The 13388-nt window shown below is 40.6% G+C and overlaps 1 protein-coding gene across 1 annotated transcript in view; it reads right to left on the bottom strand.

Annotated features, from left to right (window-relative positions):
* Window positions 1-11879, bottom strand: part of Ptpn3 (protein tyrosine phosphatase non-receptor type 3) — a 140161-nt gene extending 128282 nt beyond the window's left edge. Inside the window, exon 1 of the mRNA XM_047524599.1 lies at window positions 11765-11879. Coding sequence (XP_047380555.1) covers window positions 11765-11810 — 46 coding nt within the window. The 5' untranslated portion in view covers window positions 11811-11879. The remainder of the gene's footprint in view (window positions 1-11764) is intronic.
* Window positions 11880-13388: the final 1509 nt, after the last annotated feature.

Here is a 13388-nt window from a genome sequence, read left to right as displayed (position 1 = left end):
TGATGCTGGGCATGAATGAGCTCGCTTCTTTCCTTCCCCAGTTTCTCGTTCTGTCTGCGTTTCCTGCCATACCGTCCCATTCCTTTCAGTGGACAGCCCTACTTGTTCCAACGATAATGGAACAAGTAGGAAAGCCACCATTAATGGAAAGCCAGATGAACCCCAGGAATTTGCCTGCTATGGCAGACTGTCAGTCCTCAGAGTGAACCTCTGAGATAGGTGCTTTATTTCTCTCATAGCAAAAGCGTCTGAAGTTGAGAACCATTAAGTAATTTGCTCAACACCCTCTACTCCCATGTGAAAAATCTGAGATTTTAACCCAGGTTTGTCCAACTCCAAGCCCACACTTGGAATCACAGCCCTAAACTGCCTCCCTAGGTAAGGAAGACGTTTATAACAAGTAGCAAAAAAAGAAAATGCAAAATTGCATGATGATAATGAGTGTACTTGTGCAAAGTTATGTCTGCATGTGGGCAAAACCTTGAGAATATTTGCTGTGTAGGAGTGATGGAATTATGTATTTTCTTCTTTGAAATAACTTCCTTCTTTGACAGCAGGCATATAATTTTTACAATTTTAAAAAGCTAACCTCCACCTGCAACAATAACTTCCTTTATTCCCAGTAATTCTCAGCCTCGGTTTCACGTGAGAATTCATTGAGGGACTTTCATACACCCAGTGCCGAAGCTCCATCAAGGTTGAAGTAAGTCAGAATCTTTGGGGTTTGGGTTCAGCAGTGGCATTTTGGGGGAGTCCTCCCATTGATTTTAGTGTGTAGCTGGGACTGAGGATCGGCTCATGGGAAGCTTTACCTCTCACATTCCCTTTTCCAGGGAAGAACTGCTGACCTTACTCTATCCCCATGCTAATGACCTTGAGCTTTTCTTTTTGGGCACAGGGAGGGGCTACAGTATGACTTGTTCCCCAACCTTTATGCAAAGGGACTCTGAGTGCAATTTTGGAAGATGAAAACATTCTGTAGCTTAATATTGGTGGTGGTTCTATGACTATAGGCATTTGCCAAAACTCATCAAACTATACTTAAAGCAGGTGAATTTTATTATACACAAGTTATACTTCCTGTTTGTTAAAAATCTATGGCTATTGAAAAATAAGAAAGAAAACAGCATTATTCATAAGCTCTCTATATATGTAGATGCATATATATATTTCTTTACATACATATATTACATCAAGAAAACCTGGTATAAAGAATTAAGTAAATTTAGCAAAGGAACTGAACATCAGATCAATGTACAAAATTCATTTGTACTCTGCGTACTGGCAACAAACAACTAAAACTTAAACATTTGAAATACCATTTATAGCAATAACAAAAATCACAAGATATTTAGGAATAAATTTAATGAAGAATTTAAAAAATTAGTACCCTGACAACCATAAAACATTGCTGAAAGTAAAGAATAAAATAAACTAAGAAATAAATCAAGACCCAATATTGATAAGATATTAATTAACTTGAGTTGATCTACAGACTTAATGCAAACTTAAAAAAAAAAAATCTTAGGAAGTTTTTTTTTTTTTTTTAGTGGACATTGGCAAGTTTATTCTGAAATGTATTTGAAAACAAAGGACCTAGATAGTGAAGGCAATTTTGAAGAACACTAAGGGGCTTCTATTACCACGTATAAACTTAGAAAGCCACAGTAATTAAAGTAGGTAGACTGCTGAAATGGAATAGAGGGTCAAGAAATAGTCCCACCTAAGACCACTTGATTTTGGACAGATGTTCTATAGCAAGTCAGTAAAAAAAAATTGTCAGTACTTTTTCAATAAAAGGTCAATTGGATATCTATTAAAAAAAGAAAAAAACTAGATCTTTCGCATCATATTGAAAAATTCATGATGGATCATAGATATAAAAGTGAAATAAAATTATAATAAAGATTCTAAAAGGAAACAGCAGATATTTCATGTTCTTGGATGAGCAAAAACTTTTAATTAATGGGATACAAAAACATACAAGCTAAGAGAAAAGCTTGATAAACTGGAATTTATCAAAATGAATAATTTCTATTCATCAAAAGGCATCCGTCCTCCTTCTGAGAGTGGAAAGACAAGCCACAGACTGGTAGAGAACGTTAACAGTATATTTATCTTTGACACAGGACTTGTACTTACTATATCTGAAGAAGTCTTACAAATCAATAAGAAAAAAGACAAAACAATGTAATAAAAAATAGGCTAAAGACTGAAAAGATTACTTCACACGAATGAAGATTTCCTAATTGTCAGTCAGCATATGGAAAGGTACTCAGGATCATTATTAAATGGGCTAATGCAAATTAAAATCACATAATACCTTTCTTCCATCATCTGCTATACATAAAAACGATAATATCAAGTGTTGGCAAGGACATAGAACAACAGTAATTCTCATACACTGATGGTGGGTTGTCATTTTGGAAAACTGACAGTATTTATTAAAGTTAATCTTATGTCCAAACAATGCCAGTCAGTACAGACCCAAAGCAAATGAACCCTGATGTTCATCAAAATACATGTATATGAGCATCCTTAACAGCATCACTTAAAAGAGCCAAACGGGAACCAACCCAAACGTCCATTAATAAGGAGCGAGGGAGGGAAAATGAAAACCAAACCAAACCCTGTGACATCACTCATCAGTGGAAAAGGATAGACTACTGCTTACACCCAGTAAGGAGGGCGAATTGCACAGAGTTGAACAAAAGAAGGTGGACACAGAAGAGCATATAATCTCCAATTTCATCTACATGAGGTTCAAAACCAGGCAAATAGATCTCTGGAGAGAAGGGCAGAAGAGCTGCTATTTATCTTTGGGATTATTGACTAGAAAAGGAGTTTCTTTTTTTTTTTTTTTTTTGTACCAGGGTTTAAACCCAGGGGTGCTTTACCACTGAGTCACATCCCAGGCCTTTTATTTTTCATTTTGAGATAGGGTCTCAATAAGTTGCTTAGGGTCTCTCTAAGTTGCTGAGGCTGGCCTTGAATTTGCAATCCTCCTGCCTCAGCCTCCCAAGTCATTGGGATTATAGGTGTGAACCACTGTGTCCACTGGATGCGTTCTTTATTTTGGTCTGGTGTTTCCAGGGTATATAGGATGCAAACTCTCATCACTGGCACACCTCACATATGTGATGTGTGTCTATGCTGATGACAGTTTCTTCCCTTTCTCCTCCTTTTCTCCCTCCTCTCTCCTGCTTATTACCCCTTCTCCTTGTTCTTCCTGTGTGTGTTTCTAGAGACTGTCTGAGGGTGTTAGTTACACATGTCTTAACATCTTTTGTTTGATTAATTCTACTTCCTTGTGTACTTAGCCTTTCTTGACATTGATGCTTGTCGCTGGTGTTGGCTTTCCTTAAATACTTGGCAATCCTTGCTGCTACTGTCCTTTAACTTTAGGAATCTCTGATGGGCTTGTGTTGACTCTGGATCTGGTCCAAGTTGCTCCTCCCACCACTGTCGGGGAGGACAGGCTGTGGGTTGGTAGTAGTCTTCTAGTGTGGAGATTCCTGATCCCCCAAACCTTGAGTTTTCTAGAAACCTGGGGCCTCCGTGTCTGTTCCTGGTGCTCCCACCTGGTACAGATGCTGCTGTCTGCTCTCTCATGACAGGTGAAGGAGGGGGAGGGGTCCAGCAGCACCAGCGTCACTGGGGGAGTTTATTAGAAATGCAGATTTTCAGGCTCCACCCAGATCTCCTGAATCCTACTGCTCCAGCCTTTCCAAGAGTGAGAACCCTTTCTTACAGAGCGCCCCAGTTAATTCCCCCAGGACAGTCACTCTTCCTCTTCCTTGACTGCTTTTCACAACAGGGCCTCTGGAGAGTATTTCCAGCTGAGGTTTCTTCATCCTCTTTCTCCTTCTGTCCAACCCTGTCTGTTGGCTGTCTTTCAGAACTGCCTCGCAGTTTCCGATGCGTTGGTAGCACCCATTCTTTTTGGGGTTCAGTGTATACATTTTTTTTTTTAATTTTTAAGAAAAAAGTAATTGTGGTGAAATGCACAACCTAAAATTTACCCTCTTAACCATTTTTAAGTGTACACGTCAGTGGTGTTAAGTACATTTACATCATTATACAACCAATCTCCAGAACTCTTCATTTTACAAAACTGAAATTTGTACCCACCGAACAATTCCCATCTAGTGCGTTTATTAAGAGTGTGCTTTTTGGCCATTAAGTGGATTTTGGGGGGGGAATTTGAGGTCCGTAGATGCACATGTTCTGCATGACCTCTTTGTTATTTTATTTTTATTTGATGTTTACTGGGTGCTGAGGATCGAACCCAGGGCCTCACACATGCCAGGCACGTGCTGCACTGCTGAGCCACATCCCCGGTGCTCTTTTGCTGTTCTATTGTGGCAAAACACAAACAAACTTTACCCTTTTAACCATTTGTAGGTTATAGTTCAGTGGCATTAGGTTTGTTCCCATTGTTGTAGAAACGTCTCCATCAGCCACCATCCATCTCCAGAACGTTCTCATCATCCCAAACTGAACTTCTGGAATTCTGTGCCCATAAAACCACATCTCCCCATCCTGAACCTCAGCCCCTGGAAGACGCCATTCTTTCTGTCCCTAAGAGTTCTACTATTCGGAGTGCCTCATGTGAGGGAGCCGTACGGTATCTGTCCTTTTGTGTCTGGCATATTTTCAAGGTTCAACTATGTTGCAGCATGTGTCAGAATTTTCTTCCTTTTAAATTCTGAGTGTTATCTCATTGTATACACATGGTATGTTTTGCTTATCCGTTCACCTGTCGAAGGTTTCTTGGGTTACTTTTGCATGTGGGCTGTTGTGAACATGGCTTTTGATTCCTATGGGTACATAGATAGAATTGGAACTGCTGGATCTCATGCCAATTCCATTCTTGTTTGGGGAGATGCTGTGCTGTGTTTCTGTACAGCTGCGCCCATTTACATTCCCACCAGCAGTGTGCAAGGGGTCCAATTTTTCCATATCCTCGCACCCCCATTATTTTTTTCTTTTTTTCTTTTCTTTCTTTTTTTTTTTTAACAATAGCCAGGCTAATAAGCAAGAAGTGGCATCTCGTTGTGGTTTTGATTTGCTTTTCCCTGAAGACTCGTGATGTTCAGCATCTTTTCATGTGCTTATTGGCCATTCGTGGATCATTTTTGGAGAAATGTCAATTTTAGTACTTTGCTCATTTTTGAATCGGGTTGTATTTTGTTGCTGAGTCTTAGGAATGCTCTTTAATATTCTGGACATTATTGCCTTGGATATGTATTTGCAAATATTTCCTTTCATTCTGTGGGTTCCCTTGTTACTCTGTTGTAGTATCCTTGGAGGCGTATGTGAAAGTTTTTCATTTTGATGAAGTCCAACTTGTCTGTTATTTCTTTTGTTGCCTTTTGCCTTTGGTGTCTTAAGAAACCCCTGCTGACTCCTATGTCACGAAGCTTGTCCTGATGCTTTCTTGATCTAACTTCTAATAGTAATTTTCATTTGTCTGATAGTTAAACATGTATGTCTAATCTTTCCCCTCCCCCACACTCTGTCGTCATTACCAAGAATGTTTAAAACCTGGCAATTTTGCTATCTATTCTGAGTATAGATACAGCTGCTCTGATGAAAGGCTAGGACAAACTGGATCAGAAATCTGAATGACAGATCTTAACCCTGATCATACCCAATGGGACCTGGGAATAGCAAAACAGACATAGCTTTTGGAATCAAGTGGCCCTTGCTTACAGTCTTGGTTTAGATTTTGCCTGTCACTGCTAGCTAGGTGGCCTCGAGTAAATTCCATCACCTCTTTAAGCTTCAGATTTCTTTTCCTTATCTTTAAAATGGGGATAATACTACCCACCTTGAGGTTTTGTTTTGAGAGTGAGAGATAATATATGTAAATGCCTGGCTCTTTAGAAGCTGGAACCTCTAATTATGAATTTCATTGTGTGAGCCTGGGTTGTCGCCCAGTACATCTCTGCTTGGCCAGGAGCCCGTGTGCATCTTCTGAGGTCAGCCTGGCATGTCTTCATCTCTGGATCTCAACCCTTGATCCTGAGCCTGCCCCACAGCAGGATCTCAGTAGGCATTTGCTTAGTGAATGATTTGGAACTTACAAAAAAATTCCCCTGCTGTCTGCCTAAAAACCGCATTCTGTTACGGCACATTTGGAGCTGATATTCTGAGAACTCATTTGAAATGAATTCTTACTCATTGAATGTAGAATCTTTCCTTGGTATTCATGGATTGGTTCCATGACCCTGCATGAATACCAAAATCCGGGAATGTTCTATTCCCTTATGTAAAATGGTGCAGAATGTGCATAAGACCTCTGCAGTCCTCCTGCGAACTTAAATCATCTCTAGATCACTGAGAGATCTAATATAATGTAAATGCTACACAAATAATTGATACTCTGAATCAATGATTATTTATGGATACTAAATAATATCAATTATTTATTATTGTTTAAGGAATAATGACAAAAAAGTCTGCATGTGTTCAATACAGATATAATTTTAAAAATCTTTTCAAATTACAGTTGGTTGAATTTGCAGATGCAGAACCCATGGATACAGAACACATACAGAGAACGGGTGAATGACGACTCATTGGTTGTGGAGGGCTGACTGTATTTCTTTCCATCCAAATGTTTTGGTTTTAGCACTGAAAGTCCAGGAAACCCCTCAGTCCTGACATTTCCCTTAGAATGGCTGGGGAATCTAAAACAGGGTGAAGTTAATTGGCAGACCCACTACATGAAAGAGGTCTTTGGATTCCTCTGGAATTTGGTTTGATAGGTTCTCTATGATTCTGATAGGTTACATTGCAGTTAGTATTTAAATAAATATGAAGTAGATCAGATTTTCATTCTAGTTTCATTTAAATATTCTCTGTATAAAGTAAACCACGGGGCTACCTTAACAAAGTCACAGTGTGCAATATTCTTGACGTGCTAACGTGGCCCAAGTCCAGACTGAGATAATAGCTCAGAGCTCAGAGAGTGGATCAAAACTCCTTTTCTAAACCTATTTTTGGTTTGCAATTTGCTCTCATCAAAAATGGGTTTGCTTCCTTGGTGAAGTATTTGTTCAAGGGCAAGGCTCTATGAGTAATCCTCACAGGAAGAGGAAGTAGGTTAATTTTACCTTAAAAAAAAAATCAGTCAGATGCGAAAGCTGGTAGGATGTGTGAGAAGATGGACTTATGCTGTTTTAAGATTGATTTTTAAATGAGTTGAATCTATTATTTTTCATCCCAGTTAATATTTGAATTTGACTTTAGTGGAAGGTATTTCCAATGACTTAACTAAAAGGTGCTTTTTGTCTGGTATATTCTTTATCTCTCACCGAGCCAGCAGTTTCCATGGGTTCCCATGAGTCCAGACCCTCCCTACTGTGGCCAGCCTCCACTCAAAATGCCAGTCTCCAACACAGACCTGAATAAGTCATCCTCCTGCTTGAAGAGCCTTATTGGCTACCCTGACTTCTCCCAGAATAAAGTCCAGACACATTCCAGGCTTGCAAGAGCTGATCCTCAACTGATCATCTCAGCTAGCTTTTTGGCTTCCACACAACTTCTTTAGAGATCTCCACTTCTTCTATTCATCCTTCCCTCCCTTCCCCTCTCCCTTTCGTTGATTTATTTATTTTGGAACAGGAGATTGAACCCAGGGGCACTTACCCACTGAGCCACAACCCCAGTCCTTTTTATTTTTTGAGTCAAGGTCTCACTAAGTTGCATAGGGTCTTGCTAATTTGCTAAGGCTGCCATCAAACTTGTGATCCTCCTGCCTCACCTCTCGAGCTGCTTGGATTACAGTTGTGCCCTACTATGCCCAGTTCTCTCTTATTAAAATTGAAGAAGCTCACATAACATAAAATTAACCATTTTAAATGGAACAATTCAATAGCATTTTGTACATTTACGATGCTGTACAAGTCTTGCTAGTTCCTGAATATTTTTGTCACCCCAAAAGGAAACTCTGTTCCATGAAACAGTCACTTTCCATTTTCTCTACCCCAGCCTCAGGCAGCCACCAATATGCATTCTGTCTCTGTGGATTTTGTGAGGAGTGGTATTGGGGATTGAATTTAGGGGCACTTGACCACTGAGCCACATCCCCAGCCCTATTTTGTATTTTATTTAGAGACAGGGTCTCACTGAGTTGCTTAGAGTCCTCTCTTTTATTGAGGCTGGCTTGGAACTCTTGATTCTCCTGCTTCAACTCTATGAGCTGGGATTACAAGCATATACCACCGTACCTGGCTCTGTGGAATTTTTCTATTCTGGATACTGCATGTAAATGGAGTCACAACTTATAACCTTTTGTGTGTGGCTTCTTTGACTTAGTATAATGTTTCTGAGGTTCATCCATGTGGTAGCGTGTATCAGAACCTCATCCATTTTCATGACTGAGTACTGTTCCACTGTATGGATATATCACAATTTGTTTATCCATTCATCCATTGATGGACATTTGGGTTGTTTCTACCTTTTGGCCATTGTGAATATTGTGCATGTATATCCACATACTTACTAGTTTGAGTAATTATTTTCTATTCTTTTGAGTAGAATGTATATCTCTGCCAGGATTTGGGGGCTTATTTGGCAATTCTATGTTCAGTGTTTTGAGGAACCACCAAATGGTTTTCTTCCCTTCTCTTTTGTGTCTAATAATACAGTATATTCAAGAAAATTTCTGTTATAGTACAATTATAAGATGCCTTTAATTACAAGTTGTACATATTTTTTGTATTTCTTTTTATATTTGTTCTTTTCAGTTATACCTGACAGTAGTGTTCATTCTGATACATTCATGGAATAAATCTTATTCTAATTAGGACCCCAGTCTCATGGATGTGCACAATGGTGGAATTCACTGTGGCATATTCATATATGTACATAGGACAGTTAGGTCAGATTATTTCCACTGTCTTTCCTATTCCTATCCCCACTCCCTTCCCTTCATTCCCCTTTATCTAATGCTCTGTACTTCTGTTCTCTGCCCTCCCTCCCCATTGTGGGTTAGCCTCCACATATCAGAGAAAACATTCATCCTTTGGTTTTTTGGGATTGGCTTATTTCACTTAGCATGATAGTCTTGATCCATTCATTTACCACCAGTGAAAGACCTCTTCAATAAAAACTACCGAACACTAAAGAAACTGAAGACCTCAGAAGATGGAAAGATCTCCCATGTTCTTGGATAGGCAGAATTAATATTGTCAAAATGACCATACTATCAAAAGCACTATAAAGATTTAATGCAATTAAAATTCTGATGATGTTCTTCATAGAAATAGAAAAAGCAGTCATGAAATTCATTGGGAAAAATAGTAGGCCCAGAATAGTCAAAATAATCCTTATCAAGAAAAGCAAAGCAGGAGGCATCACAATACCAGAACTTAAATTATACTACAGAGCTATAGTAAGAAAAATGGCATGGTATTCACACCAAAACAGACATAAAGATCAATGGAATAGACTAGAAGACACAGAGAAAAACCCACAAAAATACAGTTATCTCATACTAGACAAAGGTGTCCAAAACATGCATTGTATAAAAGATAGCCTTTTCAACAAATGGTGCTGGGAAGACTCGAAACCCATATGTAGTAGAATAAATTTAACCCGTCTCTCACCCTGCTCAAAACTCAACTCAAAGTGAATCAAAGACCTAGGCATTAGACCAGAGACCTTGTACCCACTACAAGAAAATGTAGGCCCAAATCTCCGTCATGTCAGCTTAGGAACAGAATTCTTCAATAAGAGTCCTAAAGTATAAGAAGTAAAATTAAAAAAATCAGTAAATGGGATGGCATCAAACTAAAAAGCTTCTTCACAGCAAATAAAACAAAAGCATGAAGAGAGAGCCCACAGAATGGGGGAAAATCTTTGCCACCAGCACCTTAGATAGGGCATTAATTTCCAGGATACACAAAGAACTCAAAAGTTGTCCACATTTTTTGAGGGCAGAGATTGTATCTCAAATCATACGCAAATCTGCAGTACTTGGCACAGGCCCGCACAAAGAAGGTGCTCAATAAATACTTGTGGGATTGGACTGACTCAAGAGGGGTTTATACATGGTTTTGTCCTTAGGGACGATATGGTGGATGCAGTAATGGAATTTGAGAGATGACCTAAGCAGGGACAGACAGTGGATGTGGCCTGGAAGACATGACCAACTCCTTCAAGCAAAGGGGGAGGAAGACCGGTGTGGTGGAACTAGTAATCCACACACCTGGCTTTTACTGTTGGCCTGCCTTTGGCTAACTCATTATAATTCTCTGGGAGGTTCAGTTCTTGTCAGATGAGAAGGCTGAATATTTTAGTAACATTTGCACGGAGGGGAGAGAGTTGGGAAGGAAGACAGGGTGCAGACCTGGCCTGTCACCCTCTCTTTCTAACTCCAAGGACCTTGGCAATACTCCAAAGCCCACACATCGTCTTCTCTCTCTCTCTCTTTTTAGTGGTGCTGGGGATTGAACCCAGAGCTTTACGCGTACTAGGCAAGTGTTCTACCACTGTGCTATATCCCTAACCTGTCCCTTGGGTATTCTGAACCCCTCTCAGTGGCTCCAAAAGGCCCTCTTCTATATAGATGAAGACAGCATTAACAGACACAAGTCCATTCCACAAATAGTATTTTTTTGTCCCAAGCGGCGGAAAGAAAACTTAAGGATTGAAATAATAACCTAAGGGCCGGGGATATAGCTCAATGGTAGAGAGTTTGCCTAGCATGCACAAAGGTCCTGGGTTTGGTCTCCAGTATCATAATATAAATAAATTGCAAGTTAAGAAAAGAATCAAAAAGTCTTTTTGAAAAATTATGGTGAGTAGTATCCTTGGTTAAAAGGAGGGTGTCCAACCCCTTTCTCTACGTGGTATAATTAAAGTGAAAAGATGTGGTGGGCAGGTTTCAGGATCAGAATTGTCAAACATTTGCACTCTCCTATCCGATAGATTCCTTCCCTGTTAGAGCATTTCCTCTGAAAATGTCTGGCTCTGCACAGGAGCTGAACATGTGAGTAGCAGGCCTTGTCTTGTTGTTACTCTCTGGGTTCCTGATCGCTGCCTCTCTCTGTCCTGGTGAAATCTCTTGCAAGCATGACATTTACACTCCACTCTCATGTTACTTTTTCTCTCTCGTTCTTTGCTTCTGAGTTAGTCTGCAAAATTGGGGGTCCCCCGGACCATTTCCTGACACTCGGATTGCATCTGCCAACCTTGCCTTGCTCCTCCCTCAACCAGGATCACTGCTGACGCTTGACTTCCCCTGGTCTTTATTTCCTGTTCGCGTCTGTATTTCTGTTGGAATTTGCTGGTAGGCGACACTTCTGGATATATCCTGCCTGAACCTTAAAATCGCTTCTATTTATTCAGGTTGGGAGAAGTTATTTCAGGCAATGAGATCAAAAGATGGCTCACACAGATGTCTGAATTAGTCAAGAAACCACATTCTTATCGTTCACATTCCCACTTGCTGGCACACACGTCTAGTTTCAGCAGTGGTGACCGCCAACACGATCTGTACCCCACGGTCACCCCTCTCCTTCACTTTGTGAGTCTCTGCTTCAAATTCTAGAACTCCTTTTCAAAGAGAGTTCTTCAGCCATGGCTGCACCTTTTTGTGGTACAGCCCAATTATAAAAATAAAAAGGAATTTCAGTTTCCATATTCCTCTGACTTAACTTCCTTGACCTTGCTTTGGCTTCAAAATGGGCATCACTAGAAACGCTACGCTATTTTCACCATGTCTTTAAATGCCCCTCTCGAGGGAACTTACAGTTTTCCGGAGGATGCCCGCATGATGATATTCCCAGTTCCACCATGAGGCTGCTGGACCCGGGATGAATCGAACGCCGTAGTCCTTTAAACAGCACTTCAGAAATGATTTGGAAAAGCTCAGGTCTGTCTTGTAAACCCTGGAACTTGTCTCAGAACTCTTGCCTCGGTCAGCTTCCAGGGTCTAATGTAATGTGAGTATTTTCCTCTGGGGAAACCTGTGCAACAGGTCTTTGAGCCCCATTTAATGTGTCAGAGTTTTAATTGATTCTTTACCAGGTCTATCCGCCCCATAATAGCAGTGGTAAGCTCAGGACGTGTTTTACTGGAATAGTCACCCAGAGCTTAATTTGTTGTCGCATAGCAGACAGACTCTTTCACAATGAACATAAATTTGTTCTGTGCCCTGGGAATTTCTTCCTGATGAAGTGGGTGCTGCTGATATTGAGAGCACAGTCCTGGATGTCCTCCAGTTACCCCCAATGCAGCTCCAGGGACAACTGAGTCTCTGCCTCTAGAAGAACAGTTCGGGGGAGAAGAGGAGTACCTAGGACTCTGATCCTTGAGTTCACTGACTAAAGGTGAGAGCCATCCCCATGTCCTTATAACCCACAAAAAGTACCTTCATAAACCTTATCTCCATGAATCCTCCTGATAACACTATAGGGAGGGTGGGGCAGGTGTCATTATCCCCATTTTACAGATAAGAAAACTGAGGCTCAAAGAGGCTTGTAACCTACTCAGAGAACCACAGATAATAGTGGCCAAGCAGAGACGAAAGCAGAGGCTCTTTTTAGTAATTACTGTCTTCCCTGGAGAGTAGCCAAGATTGTTCCAGGAGCTTGCTCAGCAGTAAGCCTCCCCTAAGATTCATTCATTAAAGCAACGAACCTTTGTAGTGAGGATACATTTGGGGGCTCAAAACAAGGGTAGCTTAATTTTTCTATAAGTTCAATTAAATTCTCTTGGGCCCACATTCTTCCAGGGGTCAGAAACTTGTTCAATTCTAATCAGATCAGAGATTCATCTCTTCTCCATTTTTCTCGGGATTGTGGATAAGTTCAAGCTATGGTGGGGAAGTGGAGAATGAATGAGAGTCTGTTAATGCCTCATAACACATAGACCTTTCTTGGAGACCCAGGTAAAAACCGTACAATTCTACAGTTTCCTCTGCTCCCCAGCTATTTGGTATATTCACAGCACTGGGGAACAGATCTGAACTAATACCCAAGTGGAAGATTGAAGGAGACAATAATAAAACTATTATACTGGGTGTGGTGGCTCACACCTGTAATCCCAAATACTTGGGAGGCTGAGGCAGGAGGATCTCAAGTTCAAGGTCAGTCTGGGCAACTTAGCATGACCCTGTTTTCAAAATAAAATAAAAGAGGGGGTTGGAGATGTAGCATTTGCCTGGCCTGCCTAGGGTAGTACCTCAGGAAAAAGAAAACCCATCAATTATGATTTTTTACCTGGGATCCTGTTAGATCTTCTCCACCTCAGTGAGAGCTGGAAGGCTTATCCCTGCGTGGCCTGTATAAAGCCAGGGTTGCTCAGTGGCCTCTTCTGGGCACCGTTCCATGTTGGGAAACATCAATCCATCACCACAGAATAACTTGAACTTT

This window comes from Sciurus carolinensis, chromosome 14, assembly GCF_902686445.1.
Source record: "Sciurus carolinensis chromosome 14, mSciCar1.2, whole genome shotgun sequence".
Taxonomy (NCBI): Eukaryota; Metazoa; Chordata; class Mammalia; order Rodentia; family Sciuridae; genus Sciurus; species Sciurus carolinensis.
The sequence above is the reverse complement of the archived record's forward strand: the minus strand, read 5'-3'. Positions and strand labels throughout refer to the sequence as shown.